At 39.6% G+C, this 18,381-nt stretch overlaps 1 protein-coding gene across 3 annotated transcripts in view; it reads left to right on the forward strand.

The window, feature by feature from the left end:
* LOC131592839 (MICOS complex subunit MIC19-like) overlaps window positions 1–18,381 on the forward strand; it is a 125,057-nt gene that overhangs the window by 25,226 nt on the left and 81,450 nt on the right. For all 3 annotated transcript variants that reach the window (XM_058864651.1, XM_058864652.1, XM_058864653.1), the window contains exon 4: window positions 8,938–9,082. In XM_058864651.1, the coding sequence (XP_058720634.1) occupies window positions 8,938–9,082 (145 nt within the window). The remainder of the gene's footprint in view (window positions 1–8,937; window positions 9,083–18,381) is intronic.

Consider the following 18,381-nt stretch of genomic DNA (forward strand, 5'->3'; position numbering starts at 1 on the left):
TTAAGTGGGAAAGGAGTTTGGAAAACATCTCTGCTGCTGACAGTCAGAGGAAAAGCTGGGAATACTCTGAAGCAGTAAAAGTGATTATAATTCTTTGGACTTGGGATAGCTCAAAAATAAGAGTTTAATATCTCCTGGCAAGAGAAGCTGCACTAGCTTGGTAAAACCAGAGATCCCAATTGATAATCACATCAAGGAAGGGAAGGTGATTTTATAGGGGCAGCTGATTTAATAAAAATTTTAAATAAACCCTTTTTCCTTGAAGTGCCAAAGGGCCCCTTCAGCCTCAGGGCTGTGGAGACAGGAGTGGATTTTGGCCTCACTTCCCACCTTGAGTTCTTCTTATTTTTCCTTCCCAGCCATTCCATATCTCCAACATTTTTTCCCCTCTCTCAGCAGACATTTCCCTTGTCTGATCTCATGCTCAGCAGAAGATTTAGCAGTGGATTTACTCCTCAGCAGCCATAATATTCCTGAGGTGTTTAGGATTATGGGATAATTCCGCTGTGTCGCAGGAAAAGAGGGAATCAGGAGGGTCAGGCTGGGGCAGGGCTGTCCCTCTGCAGGTGGGGGGAGAAGCCAGGATTAAGTGTGCAGGAATTTGGGATTTAAACAGAGGTTGAACTCTGAAATAAGTACAGTGAGCAGGTGAGCTGTTGTAGCTGGTGCCTTTTTGGGCAGCCAGCTCTTCAAACCAGGGAAGTTCAGTCTAGTGTGATTTTTACCTGCAAAATGCCAAGGAAGCATAAAAAATGTTTATGAAGTTGGGAAGTATCAAACTGCCTTAGTAGCCTGTTCAAGTTTTATTGTTTTCAGTGAAAAAAGGTATTGTTTTCAGAAGAAAAAAGGTGTTTGGCAATGGCAGAGTTACCCTCCATGATTTCCTGCTCTGATTCTCCATTAATACCATTATGTCTGGCTCTCAGGATATGGGGAGATGAATCTTGGAGATGGGAGGTAGAAATTGGAGAAAGCAGAGCTATAATTCACTCCTGCCTTTATAAACCCCAATTTTCAAGGGATTATTTTTCACTTGGATTTTAAAACCTGCCATCTCAGCTGACAACTTGGATACTGAACTTCATCTTGATCAGTTTATTTCTAGGAGAGCTGGGAAAATGACTTGGAGCCAGTGAGAGAGCATCCACAAAAATAATCCTGCTTCATAGTTTTAGATGCAGGTAGGAAAGAGGAAAACTGTTCACCCCCTGGCAATTTTAAACAAACCTTTGCTTTCAAACTGCTGAGCTTTTTCATTTTGAAAAGCAGCAAATGAGCAGCAGAGAAACACTTAAAAATAATAATAATAATAATAATGATACTAATAAAAATTTTTCCAACTGTCTCTTCATTTTAAGGGATAATTAATGTTGTCATAATTCCAGGACTGCTTTTGCAGATCCCAAGGGGAAGGATATTAAGTTGGAAAGTAATTTCAAGTGGAGTTATATGGCTAGCTAAACATACACAAATTATGTAAAACAGTTTTACAATTCCTGCTCGGGCTGTCCGCTTGCCTCTGGCATAAAGGTGGGAATTTGCTAATCCATTTTGTCTCTACATAATGCTGATCTTAATGTACATATTTTAAAAGCAGTGGCTTTATGGAGTGTAATTAAAAATCCCCTCAAACAACCTGCCCCCCTTTCTACTCACCCCTCCTCCTTCTGACACCAAACACTGCCTCAAAAACACCCCCACAACTCAGGAATCTCCAAGAAAACTCAACCACTGACAAGAGTCACTGTCCTTGTTGCTCTCAGTGTTCACAAGCTGTCCACGCTGTTGAGAAATTGAATTAATTGGAGTAAGTTGGGTAGATAACTGAATTTTGAAATGAGCGTCTTGGATCTTCTGATCAAGGACTGGCAGATAAAATCACGTGGCCATTAGCAGGGATTGTTCCAGTGACAGATGTTAGGCTGGGGTTGGGAGGCAGCTGGGAAAGGGAAGGGGATAATGAGGGTGTTGTGCTGGATGGTGTGGCTTGGACTGTTTGTGTGATGTGACAGCTCTGGTGTTTGAAATAGGGGTAACTGAGGCAGCGATGGTTACGTGGGACAAGGTGGAAAATGCTTTTAAAATTTGTATTTTCAGTGTTTTCTTGGGTTTGAGAACAGACATCATGGAATCACAGAATCATGGGATGGTTTGGCTTGGGAGGGACCTTCAAGAGCATCGCATTCCACAGGGCCAGGGACACCTTCCACTATCCCAGGCTGCTCCAAGCCCCAAAGTCCAACCTGACCTTGGACACTTCAGGGATCCAGGGGAGCTACAGCTTCTCTTGGTACCCAGGGCCTGCCCACCCTCCCAGCCTGGAATTCCTTCCCCAGATCCCATCCATCCCTGCCTTCTGGCAGTGGAAGCCATTCCCTGTGTCCTGTCCCTCCAGGCCTTGTCCCCAGTCCCTCTCCAGCTCTCCTGGAGCCCCTTTAGGCCCTGGAATGTGCTGGAAGCTCTCCCAGGAGCCTTCTCATCTCCAGGAGAACATTCCCAGCTCTCCCAGCCTGGCTCCAGAGCAGAGGGGCTCCAGCCCTGGAGCAGCTCCGTGGATTCCTCTGGAATCTCCCCAGCAGCTCCTCGTTCTGCCATTGAGGGTCCCAGAGCTGGACACAGAACTGCAGGTAGGAGTTCAGCCTAAAGAAAGATCAGAATCCCCTGATCCCTTGCCCTCCTTGTCGCTCTCAAACCTGTCCCAAACTGCTGTGGGAGTTGTGTGACAGTGTGGGATGGAGGAAAGATGAGGAAGGAGTTATTGGGATGGGAAAAGGTCACTGGCAGCTCAGGGATCAGTGCTGGAATCACTTCACAGTTCTCAGTACCGTGTATAACCAATCAAGGGCTCATTTATATGCATGTATGGCAAATGTTAAGGGGGAGCAGTCACCCTGAGGAAGAAGTGGATATGGAATAAAGAGATGGAGTTCTCATTAAATATAATAACGTGAAGTTCAAGCATAATTGCTCAGAAGTGAGATCCCTTCCCTCTTCTGCCTGTGCTGGAGTCACGAGAGCTCTTGGTCTGCTGTGATGGATTTGTCAGAGAGTTTTAATGGTGCTGGTTCTGGTGGGTAAAGTGGGGCCAATTTGGGTCTCTGCCATCACATTTGACTGGCTTTGCACTAAGGCCTCATGAAATGATGATAAATCTGGGTTTGATGAGCTGCATGATCCTTTTTGAGTTCATATTCCCATGATTTTAAAGATTCAGCATTTTGGGTTTGGAGTCTTGAAATTACGGAATCTTTTAGGTTGGAAATTCCTTAACGATTGAGTCCAGTCATTAATCCAGCACTGCCAAGCCACCACTAAACCATGTTCAACATCTTTAAGTTGTTTAAATCCATCCAGGGATGGGAACTCCAGCACTCCCTGGGCAGCTGTGCCAGGGCTGGATAACCCTTTCCATGAAGAAATTTTCCCAGTATCCAAGTTAAAACCCCCCTGGCACAGCTTGACGCTGTTCCCTCTCCTCCTGTTCCCTGGGATTAGATCCCAAATCCCCCCCAGAAGAGACCCAGAAGATCCCCCCTGAGCCTTCTTTTCTCCAGGCTGACCAACAGAAGCACCAAAAATTTGAAGGCAAAATGTCCTTTTGACACCATGGCTTTCAGGTGCAGAAAAATGGTATTTTCTGTTAATATTTGCGTGATCTGAAAGGTTTAAATGTGAAATTTTAGAACAGTTGTTAGCAATGTGGTTCCTACTAAAACAACTCCTACCACCTGTGCTGTGCAAAGTCTTGTGTGAGTGGAGAATAATTTTTTTAATGAGTGAACAGTGGTAGAAACTTCAGTTTTGAGGAACTTTCTTGTGTTTTCTGAGCCTTGACCTTTCAGATAATTTGTTTCCCTGTTTCTGTCCTTAGTTACACGTTTGTAAAATCAGATGAACTTGAGGTAATTTCTCCGACTTTGCAGACAGGTGAAATGGAGTCGGGGAAATCTCCATTTCACACCTCTCAGACCTCAGCTCAGCCTGGAGATGTTTTCCTGACGTCTCTCACATCCTTTCAAATCCCTCGTCAGCTGCGGTGATTTCCAACGCTGGCTTTCCGTGGCACATCCTGAGTTCTGCTCATGAAATATTGAAACTCAGCACTCACAAACATTATTCACTCATTAATATTGCAACGTGGCCTAAACACATTGCTCAAAACATTTTGTGATCTTCTGCGAGTCTGTCAGGAGGAATTAAGGAGCTTGTTGGGGGTCCAAGAAAGCAGAAAACCTCATGAATCCTCCTCATGTTGTATCTTATCTGCAGCTGGAGTAAGTTTTGGGTTCCATGTTGAATGATACCTCATTAAATTTTTCCCTGATTCATAGAGGACAGGATGATTTTCCTGACAGTGGACTTTGGAACAGGGAATATTTTGATTTTTGCTGGGTTGGAAGTAATGGAAAATGACACGGCTCATGCTTTAGGCTTGAGTGAGTTTATCGTGGAAAGCCACAGATCCATCAGATTGTGGAGCTTGGAGACTGTAATAAAGATAAAACAACTGGCAGTGATAAAGTAATCACTGCCCCGAAAAAATGGCAAAAAGGAAATACTTAGGCTTTGATAGTGTAATAAATTTCCAATATTTGAAAATAAGGGCTGGAAATGACAAATCACTGTATTTCTCTAAGAGTATTGTTTGCCAGTTTTGGATTTCTGTGGGTTCTTGATTAATGTAGAATAAACTGTGAAGTGGCCATCAAAGCACAAAACTAATATTTTTCAGCTTTTCTCAGTATGTTGCTGTTGTCTCTGAATTAAAAGGTGCTTTTTTCTTAATTAACATCTGCAGGTGTTTTTCAAGAACAACAGAAATGGATATTTTGAAGTAAACAAAAGGGGGAGTTCTTGTGGATTTAGAATTAAATTACTCATCTTGTTATTGTGGCTAACAGGGGTCGTGCTGGGCATGAGGAGAGTCCTGGGCCATAAATCCACATGGCAAAATTAACAATTGGCTTTTCTTGAACTTAATTAAAAACTAGATTTGAAAAGGATGGAAACTACTTGGAGTGCAATAAAGTTTTAGCAATCTTTTTTTTTAGAGTGAATTTTTATATTTCTTGTGATACAGAAAACTCCTTGGCCCTCAGAGATGCTTTCTTGTTCGGGTCTTAAATTTCTATTTCTGTCTTTCAAATTCTAATTTCTAATTGGAAAGTGGAGCTAGTTCTATATTTGGCTTCTTTTATTTTGTTGGACTTGATATGATGGTTGTCAGTTATTAATTTTAAGTCATTACTTAATTGAGAAATTATTTTTCCTCATTTTTCTTTGTGTTATTATGTTGTTATTATTTGATTTTTAGAGATGTGGGTTAAACATTTCAGTCTGTTTTAGATAATGCTCTGAAATATTTGATTAATTTACAGGTAAATTCTCTTTTGCTGAATCTTACATGTAGGACATTCATAGTTCAAAAGTTGTATAATAACAAATGCCACTAAAATTCCACATTCCCTGCTCTTCAGAAAGAAAAGAGAGTAATAAAAAGATGGAATGAAGAAGCAGAAATATTATTTTGGTGAAGTATTTTCCCTTTGGTCTGAAGCTCTGCTGGAGAGAAGGTTGGAATGGGTGGTTTGATCACATTTGATTTCTGTACCTACTGCCCACATCTCAAAAAACTGAAATTAACAAAAAAAGGCTATTTATTTATTTATAAACAAACAAACAAATATTTTTATATTTATGTATTTTTTTTAATATCTGGGAGTGTCTTCCAGAACTCTTTTTGCTTGTTGTTGTGCGATTGCTCCTCGAGGTGACGTGGTGGCTTTTTGTGTTCAGTGTGAGCCAAATCTGATTTAGAGGTGGAATGTACTGCAGACATTATTTTGATTAAAGTGTCTTCAGGACTAAAACAGTCAAAAATTTGTCTTACAGTGGAGCCTAAATACGACAATGTGATAACAAAAATTGTAAAATTCTTGTTATGCCCCTCTGACAGGAATAAATCTTCTGAGATCCCTAAATCCTGGGTGATTGGTTTATCAGGATTTACCCATCCTCTTACAAAAAAACCACAGATACATAAATTTTCTTCACAGCATTAAGTTAAGAGCGTTGAAGTTCTCAACGACAGTGCTGGGGAAAGGCAGGAATTGTTGCTTTTTTTGTGTTGGTTGTGTGCTATAAAGCAGTTGAGAAATGAAATATTGTCAAGTGTTAACGCCGACTTTAACTGGAGCTGCTTCTTAATGCTTTATGTGTGTTTTCCAATAGCACCATGAGAAGTGATTGCCTTGCATGCCACACTTCATTAAATCAGCCACTCCACACTTCTTAAAGCAGTATTTCATAATTATTTAGAAGGATTTTATTCAAAAAAATATCAATTGTGTGGGGAAAATGTATAGCCAGCAGCCTTTTCTGCTGCTTCAGCAGCTTTTTTAACATCCTTTCTGTATAAATGATCAGTGTAACACTCTCTGTTGTCTGGAGTTCTGTGTTCAAGCACAAGAACCATTATCTTGAGCCTTTATCTCTGCTGTAATTAAAAATGTCACTTGAAAAATTCCCGTGGAATTCCTGAGGTAGTGACAAGTTGTGCTGTGTAACTCCTCACAAATTGCAGAGGTGCCTCTCTCTATTTTACTATTATATATATATTATATATATATTTTTATTTTTTTTTACTTTTGCCTAGATAATCATCTAATTTATTACTGTAGATCCAGCTGATGTTTGCCTTTATTCAGTACATGCTGAATACCAGGAAAATGAATTTGCAATGCCAAGGAAAAAAACCTTCTGGAGGTTGGTGCAGGCGAATGTTTGCGATCAGCGGGATCGGCCGCGTGTTTGTTTCATTAAGCTCCTACAAGCCACCCAATTACGGAACTCAAATAAATGAAAATGACTTCAAAATCCTGCTTATTTTGTTAAAAACTCTGCTGAATTTCAATCAGTTGAGATGGCTGTTTAGGAATTTGGTTTTGTGAGTGAAAATTGCCCTAAATGAAGGTTGGGTGGATGCTTGAGGAATTGAAGTCGTCGTGTTGTGTGATCCCGCTGACACAAATGAGGGTGAGAGTTGATAAAAAAGACTTGAAATTTTTGCTTGAAGGTCCTGCCAGGACCAGTCTTGGATAGAAAAAAAGTTCCTTTTTGGCCTGTCATATGCTTCTGATAGCTTGGTAATGAAATAATGTCATTTTCTTTTATGGTAGAACACCCTGCAAGGAAGGGGAAGGGAGGAGAAAACCAAACAGTAAAATGGCTTTTCCTTGACTGAGGTGACCTGAGTGTCTTGATCTAGATTTAAATGGGAGATTAGGAAGAAGGTCAAATTTGATGTAAAGAAGAATTAAATGTAAATATCTGAGCATTGTGGGGTTGTTTTGTTTTGTTTTTTCGGAAGGTTTTTTTGTTTGTGAGGTTTTTTTTTTTTTTGTTTTTTAATTTTTCAGAGTTTATCCTGTGGGAACTTTTGGCTGGATTTTTCAACTATTTTATGTGTAAAGTATATTTCATATCTTTTAATTACTCTGCTATGTACAGCAGCATAAAGAAGAGACATTTTTAAAGGAAAACCACTTGCAGGAGGTCAAATCCAAGAAGGATGAGGAAGGATCTTCCTTCAGTCTTGGAAGCATTAAATGCTCTCTCTCTCTCTGTTGCTCACCAGGAAAAGTTGCTGAGACTACTATTTTGACACTTTTTTCCTTTTTAGACAAAACATGATTTCTCCAATCCAAAAGACAACCAGCATGTTTTGACTGTGCTGTATGAAGGATTGTTATGATTGTATGAAGGATTTGTTATATCAATCCTGCTGGAGTAATTTGGGGGACCTTGGGAAATCACTTAATGGAATTTGGTCCATGTCTGCATAATCTGACTTTTTTTTTTTTTTTTTTTCTTTTTTTTCCTGGAGTAATTGAAGATGCAGCTTAATAAACTTTTATAAAGATTCCCAGTTGGTTGCTGCATTTCAGAGGGTTTGGAGCACTGAAGTAATACATCTTGTAATTGTCTTTTTTCCTCCCTACCTCACTTAAATGTATTCCCCAGGGAAGAATCTAATGTACTCTAATGCTGGTACCTTTTACAAAGTGACCCGACTCATTAGGATTTGTTCTCCAGAGCTCCCTTGACAACAGATAAATGCACTGTGAATATTGAAGCTTCCTCTCCATCACTCTCTCTCAAAAAAATAAAAAAAAAATCTATTTGAAACCCAGTGTTTCACAGCTCCATTACTGCTCGGAGTTCCGTGCTCGGTGTCACAACACACCAGGTTTATTCACCGAGCGATTTCCGAGTTGTTTCCATGAAAATGAGACACGGTGTGCTTGTCTCAAGTACTCCATTGAAGGTTTCAAATCTATTTATGGCTTGTGACGTGTAAATATTGAGAAATTTCTGGGCCTGAAGTTGCCTCTATTAACTCCGTTGCAACAAGTTCAGTAATTGTTTTCTCTCCTCCTCTCAAATTGCTGGCAAAGGTTGATGGTGGAGTTTGGGAAATGGATGAAATCCTTGGGTTCATGTTGTGTTTAGAGGGAGGAAAACACTTCCCCAGTGCAGGAAAGCTTTTAGGTGGAAATTGGGTGCCCACTGGCTGCTGGGAAAAGGATTTTCCTGGAGAAATGGTTCCATAAAACCAGACAAAAACCAAGCAAACCAACAGAGTTCATTGCATCTTACTTAAAATATATATTTAATTGAATCAGTTGTAATTTATATGATTTAATGAACAGTGATGTCAATTCTTTTAACTTTTGCATATTCAGATTTTGATACTTCATTCTGAAATAAACTTCTGGATTCTTTTAGTGAATATTTGTATTTAAGTGTCTTAAGAAGCCAAGAACAAAAAGCATTTCTGTGCCAGCTTTTGAAGCGACTGCTCTACTGCGAAGCTACATTTGGAAAGTAGATTTTGAAATTTCTCTCAGCCTAAAAATCTCCCTGCACCTCCTGTAGGTTGAAACAAGAACAAATGTACATTCGGGATGAGTTTGGCAAACTCCTGGAACGGGAGAGGATCTCCTCAAACGAGCACCTGACCCGAGCCATCCTTCGTGAGAGAGCGGCCACGGAGGAGGAGCGGCAGAAGGCTCAGCGCTTTGTGAGTCCTCAGGCTTTTACAGAAATCACAGATTTTCCATGCAGCTCTCTCCTCAGGCCTGTTGGTAAAAGAGGAGAGAGCAGATCTCGTTATTTCGGGTTTTTTTCCGTGTCTAGGTAGCAGCGTGTCATTTTATTGTGGTCTAATATCCCTCTTTTAAGGAGTTTTGCTGCTTGTTTCCAACTCTGGAACCAGCTCAGTGAAAAATTCTGTTTAAAAGGATCACCTCTCATTAAAGCTGATGTATCAAACCTTCCTGAGAAGGAAATTGGAACATAGGGTTGGCTGTTTTCCTCAGAAAACTGACATTATACAGTTGAGTCCATTTCAAATGTCTGACAGATTTATAACTTCCTTTATAGAGTGTTTGCTTGCTGTAGTGAGTCTCTATTGACTCTTCTTTCTAACAATAATCATTATTGACTGAGGTGGAAATATGCCTTAAAAATATACTTGAGTATATTTTAAGGAAATTTAAAGTATATTTTAAGGAAATTGGTATTTTCAAGGCAAAAAATTTAAAATACTTAATGTGAGCATTGCCATGAAAATAAATGGGAATTACTTACGGCAGCAGCAACATAAATATTTGTTGGGCCCTCTAAATCTGAAGTAAAATCCAAAGTTTTTAAGGTTTATGTGTTGGTATTTTAGTAATCAATCACTTCAATATGCAATAGCTTCATCTGTGCTGTGGGAGTTCAAATCTGATGTTGATGTTATTTTTCCAAATCCCAATTTAGAAGCAAACCAATTCCACCTCAGTGTTGGTATCTTTTCCTGCCATTTCTGGGTTCTTTTTCACCTCTGTGGTGACGTTATTGTTGAAGAATAATTTCAGTGTTATAAACAAATGTTTCATATTAAGTCATTTTAAAACATGGTAACAAAGGAGAATTGAAAGGAATTTTGACCAAGGTACAGCCTTAGTTATATGCCTTAAATCCTTAAATTCTTAATATTGTGTGGGAGAGATAAGGGTTTTGTGGCCTGGAGCTAATGAGGAGGTGAAGATTTATAATGGAGACTATTATTTGCATAATTACTGGGGGTTTGAATCTTTCCCTGTTGTGGTGATTTTGGGAAGGACAACCTGGATTTCTCTTCAGCCAAATGCTTGAGAAATTCCTTATTATGGATATGAAACTGCTTTAGTTAGTTAGTTTGCTGGTTAATTTTCACTTGCTTCAGAATATCAAAGTTAGCAGTTGTGTCATCTTGGTTTTGATCAATTTTCCTGGTTCCATCTGTGAAATCTGGAAATATCTGGTGGTTCTTGGGTGCAGGTTTGTTATCACCACTGCAGATTTGCCATTTCCACTGCAGCTTGTTCATTCTTTGAAGCGTGTACTCTTAAGATTACAAAATATCAAGAAGGTTTTTGTCTGTTTGTTTCCTTAAATATGAAAATATTGAGTAATTCTCACCTTCCTATAAGTCAGCACCTTTATTTTCCTGTAATTGGTCATATTTTAATTCTTTGGCTTCTTTGCTTCCCCTACCTGTGCATTTATTTCCTGTATCAAAGCTGAATTCAAAATCAGAAATGTATTTCTCTGTATCCTTTGTCAGGTACTGTGAGGAATTCTGTGTTCTAGTAAACTGCTACAGCAGGTTTGTGTTTTATGGAGCCCAGATTTGATTTGTCAGACTCTTCTTGGAGAAAAACAAATGTTCCTGAAGTGTCAGTAGCAAAATAAATTCCTTTGCTGCTGCTAAATTGTTCAAATATTGCAAAGGAAAAGAAATTATGGTGATAAAAGAAGAATTTGAGTTTTCCTTTGTAAAGGGTGCTAATTCAGGTTTTAATAAATAGATGTAAAATGAAGTCATATTTCCCATTCTTGAGAATTTTAGTACCAGCTGCTGCTTCTAATCTCAGAAGGAAGAAATTTGGAGTGTTAACATCCCAAAAGTTAGAATTAGCTCTTTATACAAATGAGGGGAAATAAAAGGATGAAATGATGTGTTAATAGCTGAAGTACTTCAGTGCTGTGTCCCAGGAAGTGCCCTCAGTTCAGGGGGGCTGGTGGGATGTCAGCTCCTGCAAAAACTGATTTTGGGGCGATTCAAAGGTTTGCAAAGCAGTAATTCTGACATTTGTGCCAGCAAAAGTAGAAATTATTGTTCAGAGTGGAATTTCCAGACCATGATCCAAACCCTGGAAATCCCTTGTGGCGTCAGTGTGAGGATTTAATCAACTCTCAGTGCTTAACTCAGCAGAAATTAAGGCAGCTGTCGATTCCTTTAGCAATCCTTTAAATTCCACTGCCTGCGAGTATTTTGGGCACAGCCTGGCTTTCCTTATCCCACAGATTTGGGGTTGTGTCTTGGAAAAGTGATGTTCTCCAGGTGCTGGGGAGGTCTTGGATCTCCTCTGGCTTCTCCCTCACCTCTGTCTCTGGGATATTTGATCGTGGAACGAGCTGAGCCTGGGAAGAATGAGGGTGGGGAGTTTTCCCAGAGAAGCTGTGGCTGCTCCATCCCTGAAGTGTCCAAGGATGGAGCTTGGAGCAGCCTGGGATAGCAGCAGCTGTCCCTGCCCGTGGCAGAGGGTGGAATGAGATGATTTTTCAGATCCCTTCAAACCCAAACCATTCTGTAATTCCAAGATTATCCATTTTTTCCCCCTCTGCTTGCCCCCCCTGTTTCCTCAGCTGTTCCAGGGCTCCCAGTACATCAGGGGTGGGTGAAGAATTCTTTCATTTTCTTCTCTGTGATTCTCCTTTCCTGTCATGTCAGCACAGACATGAACTGAGGAAAACACTTCACAGACCCACCCTGAAGCCCTTTCCAAATGCAGCCAATCTGCTTTCTCCCAACTCCAAAACCATCTCCATCGAGGAAATTGTGGGGTATGCTTGGAGGGCAATTGTCAGGGGGGCAGAATGAGAACTGCTGGAGCTGGCCTTGCCTCCAAACGAGGTGGTTTTGTGCCTTTAGCTTTCCTCACTTTGGAGATGTGGCATTTGCAAAGCATCTCTGTGATTTCACCAAAGGACAAAGTGTATCACGTGCTCAAAGTCAAGAATTGCAGCTGGTTAAAAATACTTCTTTTTTTCCACACACTCTTAGTGTGGATATGATTTTTTTTCCTGCCCATCCCTCTTGAAAAAGGGTTTCAGAATAAATAAAATCTTTTATTTCAGCCCAGCCATAAGGAATTTTGATGGTGATGTGGTTCTCTGCAGTAAAGGGTGAGGCTGTAGGTCCTTATGATGGCACCAAGAATACTTTTGTTACATTATTTCACTTAGACCTGTTCTCTGCCATATTTATTATTGGAGATTTTTGCTGCAAATCTAAAAATTGGGCCTAGTTGAGTTGGGCTTTCAATGTGGTGGCTTTGCCATAAATAGTTTATTGATATTCCATCACTTGAGTCATTCTGAAAGTCAGGGTGAGACGAGGAGAATAGGGGGTAGAAAATCAATATTATCCAAAGTGCAGAGGACCTGTTGTATTTCCATCTCCTGATAATGACCTGGAGTTTACTGTGAACACATTTGCTCCTCTGTCTGGACTGAAACGAGTTGTCATTAGGAGCCTGTATGTTAGAAAATGGTTTTATTGAGCTGCCAATGACATTAAAGTCTCATTTCCCTTTGAAGAGGCACAGAAATATTGTTCTGTTCATGTGCTGTAACCAGAACATTAAAATTTGATTATTGCTATCATTAGAAGTCTGTATCCATACTAATGTAATTATATCTATTTGCCCATGTGTTGTTCCAGGCTTTCATTGAAGCACCTGTTTGAGAGTGAAATCTGTTGGTGCTGAGGAATCTCATTGTTTTGTAAATTATTTTCTGCACAAGAAGTTCCATCAAAAAATTCCTCGCTCAAAAAGAAAAAAATCAATGTGGTAGAAGTATCTTTATATTAAAAAGCACTTTTTTTTTTTGAACTTTAGGTCACTGTGATAATCAGATTATTGGATATTTTTTTCCCTAGCAAAATCCTATTTGAGACGTGAAGTTCTTTTACTTCTCTGAGCCCTGAAATCAATAGACAAAACACATTCCTGGCCATATCAGAGCTGAAGTGTGTTGAGTTATGTGAGGAGGAAATCTGACCTGTTATCATAATTGAATACAGGTTATTAAAATGGAATCTTTTGCTCCTCTGTGCCTGAACTGGTTTGGTGTTTTCCCCATCACCCTGGGGTGACTGGTCCCAGTTTGTGCTGGGCAGTGACCTCCCCTTTGGGGCTGCATTTATTTTTCCTGTCGTCAATTCATTAATTTTGTCATGAGGACGTTTCCTATTTTCCATAAACAGATTAAATCCTGACCCTTCCTGCTCTTTTCCAACCAGGCCTGGACAAACCGTATTTTAAGGATGACTTCACCAGGAGATACCAGGGGGAAGAATTAAATGAGTTAAGGCATTAGTTCTCAGGAGAAAAGTCTGTTTACAAACCTGCAGTATTTATTACATACCTCATTTAGCTCATTCATCATTTTAATAGAAAAATGAATCTTTTTAGATGATTCTGAAATAATTTGAGGTAAACTACACAGCCTGAGGCAAAACAGGATTGCTTGGTGCAGGGAGGGCTTTTGGAGAAGTAAGCACGAGCAGAGACTGTAATTCACAATTTATGGCAGTAAAATACTGAAGTCTGATACTTGAACACGAGATTTAAGGTTTGGGAAGCAAATGGTACAAAATTAAATCTACTGACAGTTATTTTGTCTCTTGTTCCTCAGTTTTATAATTTAGAAAGTAGAAATTTTTCATGAAACCTCGTTGAATGTAGAGATCTGGGGAGTTTCACTCATAAAATCTTATTTGGTCCCGTACACATGGTTATCTTTGTGATGTTTTTATGGCTGAGAAGCAGCAGCTTCGTTGCAGCAAAAGCTCTTTTTGCTGTGGGCAAAAGGAACCTGGGTTTGGTTGTTCCTGACACAGAAGACAGGAAGAAGAAGGTGTTTTGGAATATTGAGGATGGCATCTATCATTTTTTGTGTGTTTTGTTTTGGGGGAAATAAATAATAGTAAATAATCTCTTGGTTGATTTTTAGAGAAGGAAGTGGGATACAAAGAGCAAGACATTCATATTTGGCATGTACACATTCTACTGCACTGACTGCACTCACATTCCTTGGAATAAACAGAATATTGCTCCTTTGGTTTATGCCTCTCCTGGCACAAATTCCTTCTTCCTCTCCCTCTTTTTTGGCATTTCTACTGCAGCACTAAAAGGTTTGGGATGGAAATTCAGGTCTTTTAAGGGCTCTTAAACAGGTGATGTGAAACTACTGTGTGAGCAAGAAGCTCTTGCTAGGCAAATAAAGTTGATAATTTTCTCCCCAGTAAGAAAAGGGGCTGCCTGTCATTTATTTACAAATCATGAGCGATTTTCTTACCTGGCCTTGAAGAACTGAAGGCCCATTTGATGTCTAAAATTAATAAATGAACAGTTTTCCCTCCACCTTGATAGAGGAAAACGGTAAAAAACATTTAAAGCAGCCTGTGGTGGTGCCAGTTGGAATCCCAGTATGATTTGTCACATAAACTGGTAAATAAATGTTTTATTTCCTCTCTGAAATTGCTATTAAGGGTCTGGGAACCACAAGTTGCCTTTTCCTGGCTCTCTCTTCTGTCCCTTTACAACGTCCATGCTGACATTCAAGATATTTGTTTCAGTGGAACAATAGAAATAATTTTCTCCTTCCTTCAGCATTTCACTTGGCAACATGTTATAGATGTATTTTTTTAATAATTTTTCTATGTAACAGTTAATGGCTTTTTTTTTCCCTCGGTGTCAAAGTTTGACAGACAGGAAAACCACGGTAAAATGAGAATTTTGAAGGCAAGTAAAGTACAGAGAAGGAACATTTATTCTCTTTAAGCTTTCTTTTTGAATGGAGAATGTGTTTTGATAGTCAAGCAGCATTTAAAGCATGTTATTTTTTAATTCTTATATAGCAAACCCCAAGATATTTGACTGAAGCAAAATTAATCACTGTGTTATTTCGGCATTCAGATGAAGATCTAGTGCTTTACAAAGCCTGCTGCTCCATCAATTTGTTCTTTGGGTTGAATTCAAATTGAGTTCATTTTTATAGATTCACTGCATAATACTCTGCTCTCTCCTCCCTCATTCATTAACCAATTTGTTCGTGCTACTCCCTTTTTATTGAACAGTAACAAAATTGCCGTGCTATCTCCCCAAATGAATATCATCATTCCTTGTCATGCATGGGCAAAAAATAAGGCTAATAATCCCTTTTTCCACACACCTTCCCTCTTTCAGGGCCCAGTCTTGTTTCTGCCCTGGAGGGAGCACGAGAGGAACGTTTTAAATCCCGTTCTTGGTGTATAAATATTCCAAACCAGGCTCCTTTTGATTACTTGTGGGCCTTTGGAGCGTGTAGACCCTGCCAGTTGTGTGACACTACAAAAACCACATCAGAGCCTTGTCAAGGCTTGTCCTTGTACATGACACGCTACAAACGCACGCCAGGGATTAAAACGCGTTCCTTCGACACCGGAGCGCGACGCGGCCGCGGCTCCTCCGCTCACCAAAACAATCGCCTGAGCATCTCCTACTCTGACTTCTAGTCAATATTTCCTTGCTCTCAGATCAAGCTGGTTTTGGGTAGGGATATATTCCCTTTCCAGTGCTCTGGTTGTCCTCATTTTGGGTGGAATTGCCAGATTTAGGTGTTTTGGGGGACAGAGGTGTGGAAATCACGCGGTTTGTTTTACTGCTGCTTTCCGCAGTGGCTGAGCTCACTTGGTTTGCGCGGGTTGGAGAAGAACCTGAGGAAAGTCATTTTTAGATGTAATACAAGTTTTTTTTGTTTTTAAAATGTCTTTTCTAAGATAAAAGGTTTTAAGGTGTTTAAGGGGTTTTTAAATATCTTTTTAATATCTTTTCATATCATTGTCTGTCTGGAATATATTGAGGTGCTCAAGTGCTGTAGCAATAGGTGCCAATATAGCTAAAATATTGTACACAAACAATTAAAAAGGATATTTCAGGGAGAGGATGAGGCAAAAAGTGGAATGTCATGGTGAAGTCTGTAGATTTTAGGGGTATTTTTACAAATTTTAAGAAATTTTTCAGTCCTATCGAGTGTTATATGATCTGTTCTGTGGTAACTGTACCACGATGTGCCTGGAGGAAAAACTACTCTGCCTCCTTTTTTTTTTAAAGAAAGGAAGAGTTTAAGGCTTAATAAATTTGGGATGTTAAAACATCCTTTTAGTTCAGTACTAAGAATTATTCTCCTGATAGCCCAATCCTCTTAAGGCTGAGGGTCTTTAATTGCACTCAGCCCTGCAAAGTGCAGGGGAGTTTGGAGCTGGAAATTCAACATCATGCTGATGGTGTTTGTGTGTACAGTTGGGTGTTTGGGGAATCTGGAAAACAAAAATAAATTTTGAATAACGTAAGTAATGTAAAGATTTAAAGACAAAGAGGCACCGCCCACTTGAAACAAAACCCGATTTCAATGGGTAGCCAACAAAACTTTAATTTTGAAAGCAGAAATGGCTTTCAGCTGTCAGTGCTGTAAAAAATTTCACACAGGAGTGATATGGGAGAAATTTGTCAATGTAAATTTGGGGTGAAGCAAAAGAAGATAATAATATTTCTTGTCTCATTACTTTCAGTAATTTAGTTGAGTTTGGAAAATCCACCCCTGTGATAACATAATAAGATACTGCGGTATCTATTTTTTTAGAGATATTTGAATTCAAATCACGCTTATAAATAAATAAATAAACCTCATTACTTCTCATTTTCCTAATTATCATGCAGATAAACAGTGGGAATCGTGACATTAGGATAAGTAAGTGGCTTATGATTTTGCTTCAGAGGAAGAAAGTCTTGCTGTTCCCCCTTTTCCCCCCTTGGGCCATGCAGGAGTAATAAATGAGCAAATGCAGAGTAGTTTCTGATGGATGCTTAATGGGGCTGTGCTGGAGCCAAGGGCTGGTTTCTACAGCAGCTGTCACAATTCCGAGTCATTAACACACCTTGAATGCTGGCATTCCAAAATCAGGGCATTTCAAATCCATAAAGACAAAAATCCATGACTTTGAGAAAGGAGTTTGGGGTTCAGGTGAGCGTTTTGGGTTCAGTGAAGTGTTGGAGTGTGGAGCATGAAGAGTGTGAGCGTGAAATTCAACAATTATAGTCATTTTGGAGGTTACAGGTTGACTTTCAAAGTTTATTTAAGTCTTTAAGCCTGTGAAGAACTCAGTGAGGGACTTCTGCACCCTTTTGCTGGGTGGTTCCTGCCTTTGGAGCCAGAGAGCTGCTTGGAAATCTTCTGGGAGGGAAGAGAATTATTGTGGGCAGCGATAACGAGTCATTCCCAGCGTGTAAAGCAACTGAAATACTCAAATATCCCAAATATTCAAGTCATGCCAGCAGACTCACAACAGTGGCTTCATGTGCATCGTATTTTGGAGTGAGGAAATACTTCTGTGGAATAACTATCAGGTTTTCTTTTAATGCTCTGGAAAGAAGGATAATTAGTGGGGGTTGTTTCTGCCTTCATAAAGGGACGTCTAAGAAGTGCTCAGATAAAGAGGTCAGCTGGATCTTTGTTTTACATCCTAGGAACTCATGTCATATTTTAATTTTCCTGCTCACTTTTATCTGCCTGTTTGAAGCATAAGAAAAAAACCCAAACCCTTGTAGTTATTCCTTTTCAAAGCAATGATGTAGGAAAAAGATACTGAACTTGAGCAAATCTTTCTTTGAACCCACTACCTGCGAGTGAGGGAATGCACGGCACAAAAATAGCAACCTTTGATGGGTATGGAAAGTTAATTTCAAATTTTTCTAAGAACAGACTTGACCTTGAGGAAAATAAGGGGATATTGACCCTCAGCACATCTGCAGGTGACACTGAGCTGACAGAGAGTAGGTTTGGAGTGGAGGTTAGGGAAAAATATTTCCCCGTGAGGGTGAATTGGATGTGGAATATCATGGAAAAAGCTGTTTGTAATTTTCTGTTCAGAGTGCTGACAGTTCTGTGCCTGAGAATGGGTAAAGGTGGTAAATAAGTGAGATATAAAGATTAGAGAATTACAAAGTTCAGTACTGAAGTTCACCAGAGAAGAAATATCGCATTAAATAACTCCTGAAATCGTGATTTTGCTGTGTTTTGTTGTTTTGGTGCTGCTTGCTTCACAGTACTTTTTTTCTGTTTTAAAAAACAAATTTTCCTTCTCTTCATCTTCCCGAAGTCCAGATAAGTTCATATCATATTTTAGATATTGGGGAGAGTGAAATAACTCTTTTTCCATGGGGACTGCTAGACTAACCCAGG

This window comes from Poecile atricapillus, chromosome Z, assembly GCF_030490865.1.
Source record: "Poecile atricapillus isolate bPoeAtr1 chromosome Z, bPoeAtr1.hap1, whole genome shotgun sequence".
Classification (NCBI taxonomy): Eukaryota; Metazoa; Chordata; class Aves; order Passeriformes; family Paridae; genus Poecile; species Poecile atricapillus.